Consider the following 15,362-nt stretch of genomic DNA (forward strand, 5'->3'; position numbering starts at 1 on the left):
AGACTCTACCTGTGTCTCCACCTGAGTCACCTGGAGAAAACCACCTGGAACTAGCAACTGGTTCGCAGACATACAATACAGGGGCTGTTATGATCCCACTCCAGTTCCTGCCCTTCTTCCTCCTTTTTTCCTTTTCCCATTATCTCTCTCTCTCCCAGTTGCTCGCCCTCTAGCTCTGCCTGCACTCTGCCGGCTGATTGCTGCTGTGGGTGTCAGCTGCAGGCAATCAGTTCAATACAACTCACCTGTTCCCCTACTCAGCTACATATGCACTGTACTCCCTTCCACTCTCTGCTGGATCATTGCCTCAGTCACATGCTGCCACAGCCTCTGTCCCCCGCAAGATTTTCTACCACTGGACTGCTTCCGTTTTTGGCTTCTTCCCCTTTGTGGATTAGCCCCCTTGGACTTTGTTGTTTGGATTAACCTCAGTCTGTTTTGCTCCCTCGATCATTAGTTTCCTCCGTTGTGTGAGTACCCCCCCACCCCACCCCCACCACCAGTTTTGTTATCTTAAGCCTTTTGTTCTTTAGCATTAGTGTATTTGGTTTTTGCCCTGCCTCCTCAGTTCTGCCCCCCCCCCCCCCCCCCAATTGTAACAGGGGCAGAGTCTGCTTTTTTTTTAAATTTGAAATTTAAATTTGATTCCATGCACCACATTACTTGCACTATAGAGGAGTTAATATAGTTTAACTGCAGAGATTAAATGTAGTGCGAGAAAGATTACCTCAAAACAGTAAAAACAAATATCCAATATAAAAAAAACCACCAATTTTAGATTTTTTTTGGAGATCTGCAAATATGATAACCAGGCAAATGTTAGTTATAAAAAAAAAAAACTGTCTGAAGCTAATATTGATGATCATGATATATAATCCCACACAAAGAACAGAAATGCACTATATTGCCAAACGTATCTGATCACCAGTCCACATAATCAGAATCAGGTGTTCCAATCACTTCCATGGCCACAGGTGTATACAATCAAGCACCTAATCATGCAAACTGCTTTTACAAACATTTGTGAAAGAATGGGTCGCTTTCAGGAGCTCAGTGAATTCCAGTGTGGAACTGTGATAGGATGCCACCTGTGCAGCAAATCCAGTCGTGACATTTCCTCGCTCCTAAATATTCCACAGTCAACTGTCAGCTGTATTATAAGAAAGTGAAGTGTGTGGGAACGACAGCAACTCAGCCACCAAGTGGCAAGCCGGAGCGGGGTCAGCGGATGCTGAGGCGCATTGTGTCAAGAGGTCGTCAACTTTCTACAGAGTCATTCGCTACAGACCTTCAAACTTCATGTGGTCTTCAGATTTGCTCAAGAACAGTGGTTTAGCAGAGAGCTTAAAGGCATTATGGAGGATGTTTTTTTTATTGTTTAATTTGTCTGATTCACATAAAATGAATATACTGACCTTTAGGGGACTTGTATGTATGGTCTCTAAAAGAATAAAAAATAAAAAATAAATATCTGTGGACATGGCAGGACCTGAAAAACATCAGCCAATCAAAGTGCTTGGACCGAGGTGTTTGGTTTGCTCCCTTTCCTGTCAATCAAAAATCTTCCGGCTCAGGCCTAGTTACGTAGATTACGTACGCCTTGGACTTACGTGTTTTCTGTATGTGTTGCTTTGGTATAGCTTCGTAGTTAGCTGGCGACTTGTTTTGCTCATCTTTTTGTACATAATGGCAGATAAAGATCCAGGGGGACCCAGCCGTAAAAGAAAGCTTCACGAGTGCTACGCAAGTTTCTGGAGGGGGGCGTTTCTTCGTAAATGTTAAGAGGGGGGAGGTTAGAGGGGGTGAGGGAGAGGTTGTATGTGCGCATGCGCATGCTACGTTCAAAGTCGTAGGAAATTAAATCTCCTCTAATGCCTTTAATGGAGTGGGTTTCCATGGCCGAGCAGCTGCATCCAAGCCATACATCACCAAGTGCAATGCAAAGCGTGGAATGCAGTGGTGTAAATCAGGCCGCCACTGGACTCTAGAGGAGTGGAGACGCCTTCTCTGGTATGACCAATCACGCTTCTCGATCTGGCAATCTGATGGACCAGTCTGGGTTTGGTGGTTGCCACTAAATACATTAGGTTGTCCTCCAGGATTCCCTTTTACTTTTCTGTATTCATTTTACCTTCTACACAAGTGCTCAGGGTCGAGAAGCATCCCCACATCGTGATGGGAATGGTGTGTTTGTGATGATATTCAGTATCTGGTGTTGGCCAAACACAGTGTCTAGTCTGATGACCAAAAGGCTCAATTTGGGCTCATCAGACCACAGAATCTTCTTAGAGTAGATCTCAGAGTCTCAAATATACTCTTTGAAACACTCTAGTTGAGATTTAATGTGAGTTTTTTTTTCCAGCTGTGACTTTCTTTCCCATAAAGCTTACATTGGTTAAGAACACATAACAGTTGTTGTGTGAACCGTCTCTTCTATCTCAACTCTTTAGTTCAAGAACAACTCTGTAGTTCTTGGTTGACTTGTTCACTCGTCTCTTTCCTGCACAATCTGTTTTATAGGATGACCTACTCTAGGCAGATTTACACGTGCTGTATTCCTTCCATTTCTTAATGATGGGTTTAACTGTGACCAGTGATTGTACCTTTTAGATTCAGATGTCTTTATACTAGAGTCACTTGAGACACATTCACTGCAGTTAGATGATTTCCATTTCATTTCACTTCACTGCACCTGTGCTGAATTAGGTGAGTCACTTTAAAGCTGCTGTCCGGAGTTTGAATCGCAGCGTCTCCTAAAACACTGGTGGTCCCACCCTCCCTCCCTCTGATTTCGCCCCTTTATTTGTGCACGCGCGCAGTACATGAGAGTGGTGCCCGGAGTGCTGCAGCATCTTGCCTGTTTTGCTGTTTTCCCCTCTTCTACATTTAGTACATTTAGTAAATAATAAAGGAATTACGTTAGAATGCTGTATTGAGTCTAACTTGTCCTAATACCAAAATAACATGAATCTGCTAGGACGAACGAGTAAAGTTTCAATATGTGATTACACTCGTGTATCCCTCTCGATGACGTTGTTTATCAAACTTAGTGCATTTACGCGTGTATATGTGTTACATTGTTTATTTATTTCTATCTAGAGTTCAGAATTGCATGACTCCACTGACGAAGAGTATGTCCCAGACGCCCCAACATCTTTCTCCAGAGGTCGGGCATCTAAACGAAGCCGTCAGGCGGGCTATGGAGGCCGTGGTCGGGGAGCGACGCGAGTACCCTGAGCCAAAAAACGTCCTGCAGTCTCTTGGCCTGACAAGCCGTGGGATTGGTAACTTTTCTGGAAGTTGCTGAGCCCTGATGCTCTCTCCTCCACAAGCAAAACAAATGTGCTCGCGGTTGCGTAGTGCGTAGCTCACCCACCTCTGCATGGGCTTGCTTGCTGTGCGCGTAACCGTTGATTGACAGCATGACAAAGCTGAAGCTCGAACTTGATTGGTCGGCAGCAACCGGCGCTTTTTGGAATAACATGGGGGTCTATGAGAGGAAGGCGGAGCTCAGGAATAAATTTTCATATCCCGTTATACTAACTTTATATTATAGTATCGAACTAGACTAACACATTTAAGCTTTGTTAAAAAATGATACATAAATTGAAAACAAACGGAAACTCCGGACAGCAGCTTTAAAGGCGGCACTTATGCACTTATGCAATCACTCATTTTATATTATGTTTTATTTTTAATGAACTGACATCATTTGGTAGAAATCGGGGTTTTTGTTTTTGGTATAAATTCTTGTAAAAAGCTCATTTATATTAGTTATGATTTCATGTTAAATAGCAATAAAAGGGGAAGAAAAACTTTCAAGCTGGTGCAAACTTTTTACACTTACTGTAATTCCTGTCTGTTGAGTGAGCTCTTTCACTGTACAAAAACACAGTTTCACAGAGATTTATAGGTAAACTGTCCAAAGTTTCATTGTGACTCATTGCTAATATTTTACGTAACTTCTGCAGTCCCACATTTCCCCCAACCCTGCACTGTTTCAACATCAAAAACCCACAAGTCATCCCCCTACTCATTGTGATTCCTCTTTTGTTGATGCTCAACAAGTAGTAAGTTACTTTACACAGATTCTGTTCCAAGGTTAGCTCTTCACAGCAGATACATGTTCATTATATATTTATGAGCAGTTTACACCCTTAGAGGAAGAACAGTTTTGACCTTGTAGATGTTGCACAGTTTCACTTTTTGGAGCTCATGTACCTGCTTCAGTCTTTCCTGTTTCAGGAGCGTCTGCAAAAACAAGCCTGAAAATATGTTGAGCAAAGAGGTCACCCAGCTCATTTACTAAATCCTCCTGAGCGGTGCACCTCTCGTCTGAGTCATGTGTTGCAAACAAGATATGTTCCTAACACCACCTGTGCTGCTCATCTTATTCTGCTGAAAGTTCAAAACACAAATACTGTATCTGGTTTGTCGTCATTCTAAACTGCTGCAGCCAAACGTTGCAAAAAACTAAATAAACTACAACTGTACAAATTTATCCCCAAGTCAGCTGGATAAAAGCGGACTCTGTTATGGACATACACGCAGCTGTTGTCCGAACATATTCCTGTTTTGTGGCTGTTATTTTGCTTTGTCTGTTTGTTTCACTGCTTATGCATGCTACTCTTGTTTTTGCTGTTGCATTGCTGGATGCTGTTGGCTGTTCTGTCCGATGTCTGTATGTCAGACTGCAGGTCAGTCATGTATTGCTTGTCTGTCACATAGAGGCACATGGGAGTGCATTGAACAGAAAGAAAGGAAAAAATGGGGAGGATTTCAGTTTTAAAATACACTTTTAAACAGGTTAAAGAATGATATACTACCACGCATATGTGAGCACATACAAACAATATTTATTTCCTCTTGTCGCTGTTTGATTATTCGCTACTGTGAAAATGCACAGTTAATGCAAAGTAGTCAAGTTACAAGTTATTTTTTATTATTGTAATACTTGGATCAAGCTACTGACTGTATTTTTTAACAGATAATGGTGTCAGAGTACATTTTAAATGTAACCGTCTGAAACCTGGTCATGGCTTATGCCTGTTGTGATTGTATGTAAGTAACAGGTGTGTTGAAATGTATTTTGATGTGTGTTGCTGTTCTTCAACTTTTGATACATATTTTTTGTAACCCTCAGAAGGCTTTCCTTTTTGCCAATGTTAATAAGAATGTCTTCATACCTACTGGGTTAAACAACAAAATAAAATAAGAAAAACAGGTGTGCAGTGGCTGGGGTGAAATCATTGCACACATAATATAGTAATAAAATAATTAAAGCTGTCCATGATGTTTGGTGATCCTCTTTGACAACAAATAACCACAGATCAAATATTTTAAATGCTACAATCAGTCTTGCAACTTGAAGTTAACCTGAAATTAAATGACTACTTTCCAAAATACTGATTGTGGATCGATTAAAGATAAACCTCTAATGGCCTAATTCATATGAAAAACTAATTTCTAAGTGCAAATAATGCTTCAGTATTGAGAGATTAACACACCAAAGAGCTAACTGTGATCATTCCGGTTTAATTTGAAAAAACAAAATAAAAAGTGCAAACACCATTCAAACCTTTATTCCAAACCACATTTACAACCTTCACACATGAAATTACAAAAACATATTTCTATTCATCAAAAATGTGTTAATAGCAGTGGCTTATATAGTTGTGAGGTTCATTTTCTTGGCTCAATAAACAACAGTCCTAAACAGACCAGAGTATACAGAGGAGTGAAGGGGCTGTCGGTACTCTGTTACCACACCAACAGTAAACTTCCACCCTGGATGCTGTGTTTTGGAAAGTGAGATTTACATCGAAGTTGCAACACAAACAAAACCACAGAACATCCTGCTTTGGGTTTGATGTCCATTTACAAGAAGTAGTAGGGCTTTGTTTCTTCATTGAGTGTTCTTTGGTTTATTTCCATTTGTGAGGTCTTGTGCTTATCAGTTTATTTAAAAAGTCAAGGAAACAAATTAAATTTTACAACAATCACTTCTACCCAAATGAGGAAATACTCACATTTATAACCTCCTTGCTAAAGGCCTGAAGCTTGTTCTACAAAATTTCTACATTAGATAATTTCCTCTCTTGTTTCATGTGTTTCACAAATGAAGGCAAACCCCAAATTTGCAACCTATGCTTGAGCCTTGAAAGACCTCACTCATTTGTCCTAAAGCCAGCAGCAAACCTTCGTGTGATCACAAATACATACAAATTGATTTTGTGAAAGTGTCAGATGAATGTATTTTTATTCAACACTTGATATAACAATACATTTTGTGCATTTATTATTAGAAAATATACTCCATATTTTACAAACCTTTTATTTTACATCTCAGACTGATGTCCCCCACCCTCCAGCTTTTTTCAGCTACATTATGTGTCTGCAAACCTGAAACTTTTACAGCTTTCTCTGCCATCAGAAGACAAGCGGATAATTTTTGCAGCAAATCTATACAAGTTTCACTAATGAATGTGTTTTTACAAGCAGATACATATTACATATCATGCATTATTTATTGCGTATTTGTATTTTTGTTTTGCCCATGAGCACACTTGGTGAAACAGTTGTACAGTGATGTCTGCACCTCTAGATGTGTGTAGACGCTCTGGCGTCCATGGAGCTGGACCTGGACAGGTATCGGCTGATGGTGCGGCCTTCATCCGCCATCGCGTTCTCCATCTTTGAGAGCACTGAACTCTTGAACTTCTGCTTGAAGTCGTTGCCCATGAAGACATACAGCACAGGATTGAGGAAACTATTTGCTGCTGCCATAGAAGTGCCTACTTGGAGTCCCGTGGTTAAAATGTCGTGGTCGTAGTTCTGATGGTTCAGCTCGAGGAGGACGAAGATGTGGTAGGGCAGCCAGCAGATGAAGAAAGCAGCAATGAGGGCACTCATCACTTTGAAGGGTTTGGAGTTTTTTGTCATCCTGTTGGTTCGAAGTTTGAGGAAGATGATGGAGTAGCAGATTAAAATGATGACAAAGGGGACCACAAAACCTGCAAGGAAACGGCTGATTGCAACTATCTTGTGACTGTGTGGGCTTGATGTGTAGTTGTTGAAGCAAATGGTCCTACCCAGGTGGCTGCCAATATCCCGAAAGATCGCAGAGGGAATGCTCAGTCCAATGGCGAGAAGCCAGGCCAGGACAACTACAGCTGAGGCCTTCTGAACTGTGCGTTGGTTCTGGGCCCAAACAGGAAACACGACAGAAATACAGCGGTCCACACTGATGATGACAAGGAGGTAGATACTGCTGAACATGTTAAGGAACATAACCGAGGGTGCAAACTTGCACATGAAGCGGCCAAAGATCCACTCTTCCATCACCGTGTTTGTGATGCTTATTGGGAGGAAAGTGCAGAAGACAAAGTCAGAGATCGCCAGGCTCAGGTACCAGGTGGTGTTGACCGTCTTCTTCATTTTGAAGCCAGAGATCCAGATGACCAAAGCATTCCCAAAGAAGCCCAGGAGAAAAATGACCACACTGATTACAAACAACAGCACACACAAGGTTTCCTTTAAACACGTTGATTTGTGCTGAAAAACTGCTTCCTCCCTTGGAGTGAAATTTCCATCATCGTGATAGCTGTAGTTGTAGTCCTCAAAGATATCATAATCTGTCATGTCCATCTTGCTTTCAGGAGTGACCTGTGAAACTGTCTGTAAAAAAAAAAAAAGGTGGAAAACTTTGAAAAATATCCAGAATTTTTATTAAAGTTAACCTAATTTTCAAATTAAAATATGACAAATTGTATTTACATCTACAGACGAAGAAATATTGAATTTAATGACATTAAGTAATACCATACCTGCAGCACAGACTGTCCGCTGTTGTTGACTCGATCGTGTCCAAAGCTGAATGACAAACTCAATGAATTCAAAGAAGTCTTAGAAGTGATGACACAGCCCACAATCAGCTGACGGTGGTTTCACAACACTTCCACCCCCCACCCCCAAATGTTTTTTACAAGTTACTAAAGTTACTAAACTCAAGTCATTACTAAAATCCCTATCTGACTACCAAGAAACAACCAAGAAATGATTATGATATTAGCTTTCAGTCACTTGTCGTGTTGCTTTTGTTTCCAAGTAAAGGATTTAAATGTTAGTACTGCAGTATTCTGCTGCATCTCTGGTCTGTGAAAAAGAGAAGTACTAGAAACATTACACATGACTCTGTGTGAGATTTATTAACTGGCTTCAATGTTAAATTCAAAGTTTTCCTTTTCTCTGGCAAATGTATTTTCTTGGCCAGATGTAGGAAGAAAAATAAGTGTTCATATAACCGCAGAGCAATGGTCAAATTGACTTCAATTGAATATTACAATCCCAGCTTTTGATACAGATGATTCTCATAATACACACAAAATGCAACAGCTGTTATGAACATCGAGCTGCTTTCATTCCTGCCTGAATCAGCGCTCTACGGTTGTCCTGCTTCATGGAATCACAATAATGGAGGCAGATGCAATATTCTGTATTTCTACTGAATGTGAGGAAGCAGCAGCAAGTAACAGCTGTAGTAAGAAGAGTCACAGATGGCTGAAGTTACACAGTTTAGAACAGTGTTTCTCAAAGTGTGGGGCGCATCCCCCAGGGAGGGCACAGAGGCATGACAGGGGGGACGTGAGGGTTAGGGGAGGAAAAGGTCTGTCTGTTCATGGTGCACAACAATACTCAAACTGCGCTGTCACAGTAACCATCCCCAATTCATGGAAATTCTGGCTTTTTTAAGAGAGCCAGTTCTTTTGGCTCGGGTCACTAAAAAGAGCTGACGCTTTCGGCTCACAAGCGGCTCCTCAGATGTACTATTTATGGTGAAACAACACAGAGAAGCTTAGAGAATCGCTCATGATAAATCATAGCCTTTTGCTCAATAGCCCTAAACCCTAACCCTATAAAAATATTACTTTCCACCACTGTGGTTAACACAGTTGCTGCCTGTACCAGTTAGAGTGACACAAATACAACTTAATGATCCTCATGACCTGGCCTGATGCAACCACTTGAAAATTTAACTCTCGCAGTCTCTGAAAAAGATCACAAAGCAACAGCAGACAAATTGACACTTTCACTTGCTTGTATTTTTTCTTCCAGCTGCACTGATGGATGGACATTTGTAATGTGCCTGTGCAGGTTATTTGTAGAGCCTGCTAGATATGAGACTTAACCTTGAATACTCTATACTTTGTCTTTTAATTATCGATATAATTGAAATGCATCCAAATTTTACCTTGACCTTAGATGTCCCACTGCCACCCTTCTTTTAACTTTGTTTAGGAGTACCTAGTATGGTCAGTGGGAAAACACCATACATGACCAATTGCACTATGTTGTGTAGGTTTCTCTCATGCCAAACAGCCCTGACCCATCGAGGTTCATGGGGCAACAGTTCAAAGCCACATTTGTCTGGTTCTGCCACCTGAGCTGTGTGGATGGACACATTGTCCTGGAACAAAAGTAATAAGATCTGAGCTTGCCTCTCCTTTTTTCTTTGATTGCTTCAAACATTTGTTTCTTTGTGGACAATAATTAAAGGTTTTATGGAATACAATTATGGGCGAAAATGGGAATTACAGCCTTTGTTTCTTTTTGAAGTACCCATTTAAGTTTGGCACTGAAAGAGACTCCGTCCATCAGAGAATACCATTGCCATGAACAGGTGAATATTCTCTGCAGTATGTGTCAGTGTAACATCTACATGAATGTCAGGGCCCAACGTTTCCTTGCAGAACATTGTTTGGACCATCACTCTGCCACCTCCACTCGCTGTCTCTCCACAGTGCATCCTGCTGCCATCTCACACATGCAACCAACCATCCACATGATTTGAAGGAAAATGTGATTCATCACATTAGGAAACCACTTCCAGTGCTTTATGGTTCAGTAGTGATGTTTGTCTGTTCACTGCAGGCACCATGGGCACTCTGAACAGACGATAGGCTGCCACATACACACCAAGCCGCACTGCACTGAGTGTTTTGACTTGCTCTGCTGGCTGTATAGTGATTTGCCCCACGGGGATAATAAAGATTCCTTGAACCTTGAACCTTCCTATCACAGGCAGCATTCAGGGTTTCACCAATCTGTAACCACAAGGGCCAACCGTCACTCCCCAAAGACATCACTGAACCTTAGGGCACCCATGACCCTGTTGTTGGTTGACTGGTTGAGCTTCCTTAAGCCAGTTTTGGTAAATACAAACTACTGCATACTGGGAACACCCTAGAAGACCTGCTATTCTGGCTCAGATCCCTTCAATCCCAGTGTCCTTGCTTTCAACCCATCAGCTTCAACATCTGAACCGTCCATTTGCTGCCTAACATGCATCATCTCTTGACAAACGCCACTGCAACGAGACCATCAGTGTTAATCACCACCCAGACTCCTACTCTTATGCTGCTATTGCACAACAATGTAAAGGCCCTGCTCACCCATGTTGGCCCCTACGCATGATTGTAATTAATTTAGCTTTAGATTAGATGTCCTGTGTCGGCCTGCGCAGTCTGCTTGATTGATTCTAATGGACTCCCGTGTGAGCTTTACTGCACCACAGATGGGGACGACTTTATTATTCTTATTAGTGGCTGGAGTCAGGTGATCTCATAATTCTCAGCATACTGCTGCCCACGCTTAACCCGAGCAGAGGTCCAATCAGCCGCGATCATTGAAAACTCCTGTGTGGGTGTGCAGGGCCTTTATGGCGAGAGTGAATCAATTTGAAATGCAATTTGTTCACAATGTTTACAGCCAACATCCCCCATTCTCCTGAACATGGTAGCTATATAAAAAGAGAAAACAGTGTGTGCATTTTTATACCATCTCATACTTACTGTGTTTGCCTTTTGTGTTTTCTGTACGGTTTTCTGTTTGTCCAAAAAAAAGTCAAAAACACATGTGGGAGCTACAAAGCTAAACTGATTCAGAGTTGTACTTTTGTTTTCAGCATCACATTGACAGACATAGCAGAACTATGGGACACCACAAGTTTTTGGATTTTTCATTTATTAGTTCTCCATTTGCTGTACTGTAATTTTCCACTACCACAAGATAATTGCAGTTTCACCCTTCTATGAGGTGTGTCAACCTGTTGTAAAAATGAATAGAACTGGCTCCAATTAGATTCACAGTAATTGAATTCCTACGACACACAGAAACTGACTCTCTGAGAAGCTAATGAGGCACCTTTAATTTCAAAACTCGCAAACATGGACAAATAAAACATGATTATCTGTCTTTTGAGTTTCTTAATTTTCTATGATGAACAAGCAATTTCACAGCATGATTGAGAAACTAACTTATGCATGTAAATCCTGAGCCTCATGCTGCAGCTCTTTGGTAAATTAGGAAATATTAAATTGCGTACGGCATGCTTACTTGACCTACTTAGATGCTTTTCAGCAAAATCACTTTCACAGACCTGCTGGTGCCCTGCAGATTAGATTTCCTAATGAAGGCAGAGGTTATAAATAATCAAACACACGCACACAATAATCAGGTGTAGTCTTTCTCTGTGAAATGCACTGCAAGCCTTTTGAGGAAACAAAGATACTTCAAGGTTCAGCTCAGAAGACAGGAAAAAAAACATTTAAGCAGTAAAGAGGTAAAGTAGATCCGGGTGGTTTTAAGCATTTAAGGGATTTAAGCAGTTTTGTAGAAAATATCTGAATTGTGCCGTGCATGTGTTGTTGGTTTAATAAAAGTAATTGTAAAGGTTCAGTGGAGTTCAGATCGATTCATACAGGCATTAAATTCGCATTTATCCTTGATCCATTCTGCATTATAACCTACAGAGAGAAGGAGACTTTTGTCCCTGGCATCTAATCTGAGTGCATAACAGGTTCAAAAGGTGACGCAGCACAAATAAAGAGTCTGTCCTTGATGATGATTTCACAGTGAGAACCTTCATTATCCTCATGGAGCATCCTTGAGAAACTAAACTTGTGCTTTATCATGTTTATTTTTTATCATTTGCAGTATTCCAGCAGTTTGAGCATAAAGTGGGTAAAAGCAGGGCACTTACTGCAATATGTACGGCCTTGTTAATGTTCAGTGTTGCTGGGTTACGATGTACTGGATAATTTTTTGGATTTTAAATAACCCACACGCAAACATTAGGATGCAGAACACAAATCTTTTTTTTTTTTAAATGAATTCCCCCTGAAGTGTTTTCATATCTGTAAATGTGCTTACCAGTATATATCTTGAGGAAATACAAACATACTATCATCACCAAAGCTTATCTACAGGTTATTTTTTCCCTCATTCTTCTCCCCACTTTCCTGTCTCTCTCTCTCACTGCTGTCCTATCAATACAGCTGAAAAGGGCCAAATAAAACATCTTTTAAAAAGAAGAACTCTTTGGTGCATTTGCATTGATTTGAGTGCATTTGCAATTTAAAAAAAAATCTGGACACTTTTAATTATGTGCAATGTTTTGACCTGCTTTTGTCATGTCACTTTTTGTGCAAAATCAACTAGTTTTAAATCACAAATAAAACAAAACACTCTTCAGCTTCTCTCCTTCACCCCATGTTTCTTTCTTTTCAGGCATTTCAAGACTTCCCTGTCTTCCCATAAAGATAACAGTCGCACTAAGAATTTTACATTTTCTGTTTTGTGCTTCTTTGCAGTTCTTGCGATGCAGGAATTTACTGAGTCAAATAAAAAAAAACAATTAGAATTCCTATTTATATTGTCAAATACATGCTTCATGTTTCAAAAACATATTTTCTCGGAACTGTGGTTTGGACATGTTGAGTGGAGGCTTTCAGGCTCTCAGTGATGTTTTAAAGAGAAGCTTTTACTGAGCAATCACTGCCAAACTCGCTGACATTTTGGCAGAAAATCCATTCATGGACAACATGGCAACAAACTGGTGGTGTATATTTCCAGCTGCAGGCCACAACTGGAAACTTGCACAAAATGTAACGACCAAAATGAAAAAGCAACAGCTCTTCTCTCTAGACTCATAACTGCGATATATTTTATTATAGAACCAGGTAATTCACTCTGAGCTTTCTCTAAAAGGTTGCTGAATAGTTTATACAATAATAATCTGGTTTTATGCAGCTCTGCCTGCTGCTGTGTATTCCTTTGACAGAATGTCTCTCTTACTGATTCAAGAGCCAACTAATGAACTTTGCCTTTAAACATTTTGAGGAAATGAAAGAAACCATTTTACCCTTTGACATTATAGCTGTTTCCATGGTGTCTGAGTCGTCATGGTTTTAAATAATCCTAATACTAATCCAGTTACTGTGCACCACCAGTGGACAAAGTGAACTGTATACACTGCACAGACTGCATTTCTCATCTATGGGCTGATTTTATGCTTCAAATTACTTGCCCTCAAGCTTTGCCGTGACAGCATCTAGAGGAACAGCAGCATAGAGCGTCATTTATGAAACTCTCCACTTGTGAATTTCTTACCAATCAGCCACTTCCAAGCTTTCAAATGTGGCACCATGTTGCTGAATCCCTATATTTATTCCTGCAATCAAGACCACTTTCTGCGTCTATTCCTGCAGTTTGTCAGAGGATCAACTGCAGAGCAGTGTCAGGTTCCTCTCATGTCTGCCCTTGTGCCTTTGGAATTATATTTTGCAGTAACTTGAGCGTTATTGCTACATTAGGGTCTTCTGCTTGAAGCCCATTATATAGATTAGAGTATATCAGACCACATAAATCTGCTTACCCAAGATGCACTGCCACAATGCAGACTGGAGTGGAAAACGTTTTTCAATCACAGTATCAGAAATAGATGGTAATGATCTGTGGAACAAAGCGTGGCATTAACCTCAGGAAGGGGTGTTGGAACTTCATACAGCATATCTCAGTTCTGGCAGTTATTATTAGAACCACAATGATTTAGCAGCATTTCTGTGATGTCTGCAGCGACATCAGTGTGGATACTGTCATGCTGCCATGGTGATGAATAAAAAAAAGGTACAACATTAAGCAAATTCTTTTTTAAAGGCTGCTTTGTGGTTTGATTTTGAATTCGTATGATACATATTTGTGTTTTCCCTTGGATCTGGCATGTACTGTATGCTGTATATACTTAGTGTCTTCTAGTATATGATTTGTGTTTTCTGCTAAAACAATTCAAACTGACCACACTCACCAGCTCATATGCAAAATAGATATTAGTCACACTAGAGTTCCAATTCTCAGTAAAATTTTGCATGTTAAACATGTTAGTCATCTCTACACTTTGCTGAAACTCCCTCTTAACATAAAGAGCTTATATGCTGATATCCTCAAGTATGTATATTGCCTGAAAATGTTGAAGAAAAAGTTTTTTTTTTAATATTTTGGGTGGTTTAGATTTCATATTGCAGCTAAATGCATCACAGAGAATATATATATCTATAGATATATAGATATATATACATACACTCAACAAAAATATAAACGCAACACTATTGTTTTTGCTCCCATTTTTTAAGAGATGAACTCAAAGATCTAAAACTTTTTCCACATACACAATATCACCATTTCTCTTAGTCACAAATCTGTCTAAATCTGTGATAGTGAGCACTAACACCTGTGCACTAATCATGGTGTCTAATCAGCATCTTGATATGGCACACCTGTGAGGTGGGATGGATTATCTCAGCAAAGGAGAAGTGCTCACTATCACAGATTTAGACAGATTTGTGAACAATATTTGAGAGAAATGGTGATGTTGTGTATGTGGAAAAAGTTTTAAATCTTTGAGTTCATCTCATGAAAACTGGGAGCAAAAACAAAAGTGTTGTGTTCATATTTTTGTTGAGTGTGTGTGTGTATATATATATATATATATATATATAAATACAGAGGCGCCATTACGAGGAGCAGGAGCTGTCATTGGAGATTACTGATCACATCTGGATACAACTGCAAGTTTGGGGAAGTCATAGAGCAGACCTTCACCCAGATTCACTGCCTGGCTTTTCTGAACGAACTGGGGGACTGTTTTCTGGCTCTTAATGACCTTGGTTTGCTGCACTGTAACTCCAGCTGAGGGGCAGAGAAGGACAATGAACTCTGGATGGATACTGAAGACTGTCAATTTCACAAATGTGCGAATGAGACAGAGTTTCAGAGGTCCCTGCTGATTAAATTCTCACCTTCTGATGCATCCAGGGCGGAGCTGATGCGGTACAACACAACATATCAACATTCTTGGGTTGCACAAAAACTCCTTTCTCGTGTATATATGTATGTATATATATATATATATATATATATATATATATATATATATATATATATATATATATATATATATATATATATATATATATTGTTGCACTTATTTCTGACTGACTTCCCATGTGGCTAATTAGCGCCTGTCA

The 15,362-nt window shown here is 40.1% G+C and overlaps 1 protein-coding gene across 1 annotated transcript; it reads right to left on the reverse strand.

Annotated features, from left to right (window-relative positions):
* Positions 1–5,566: 5,566 nt before the first annotated feature.
* Positions 5,567–7,905, reverse strand: cmklr1 (chemokine-like receptor 1). The gene is made up of 2 exons (XM_022197590.2): positions 7,827–7,905; positions 5,567–7,677 (listed from the first exon to the last, which is right to left on the reverse strand). The coding sequence occupies exon 2, from the start codon at positions 7,645–7,647 to the stop codon at positions 6,601–6,603; it is 1,047 nt and encodes a 348-aa protein (XP_022053282.2). The 5' UTR covers positions 7,648–7,677; positions 7,827–7,905; the 3' UTR covers positions 5,567–6,600.
* Between the last annotated feature and the right edge of the window lie 7,457 nt (positions 7,906–15,362).

Source organism: Acanthochromis polyacanthus, chromosome 7 (genome assembly GCF_021347895.1).
Source record: "Acanthochromis polyacanthus isolate Apoly-LR-REF ecotype Palm Island chromosome 7, KAUST_Apoly_ChrSc, whole genome shotgun sequence".
NCBI lineage: Eukaryota > Metazoa > Chordata > Actinopteri > Pomacentridae > Acanthochromis > Acanthochromis polyacanthus.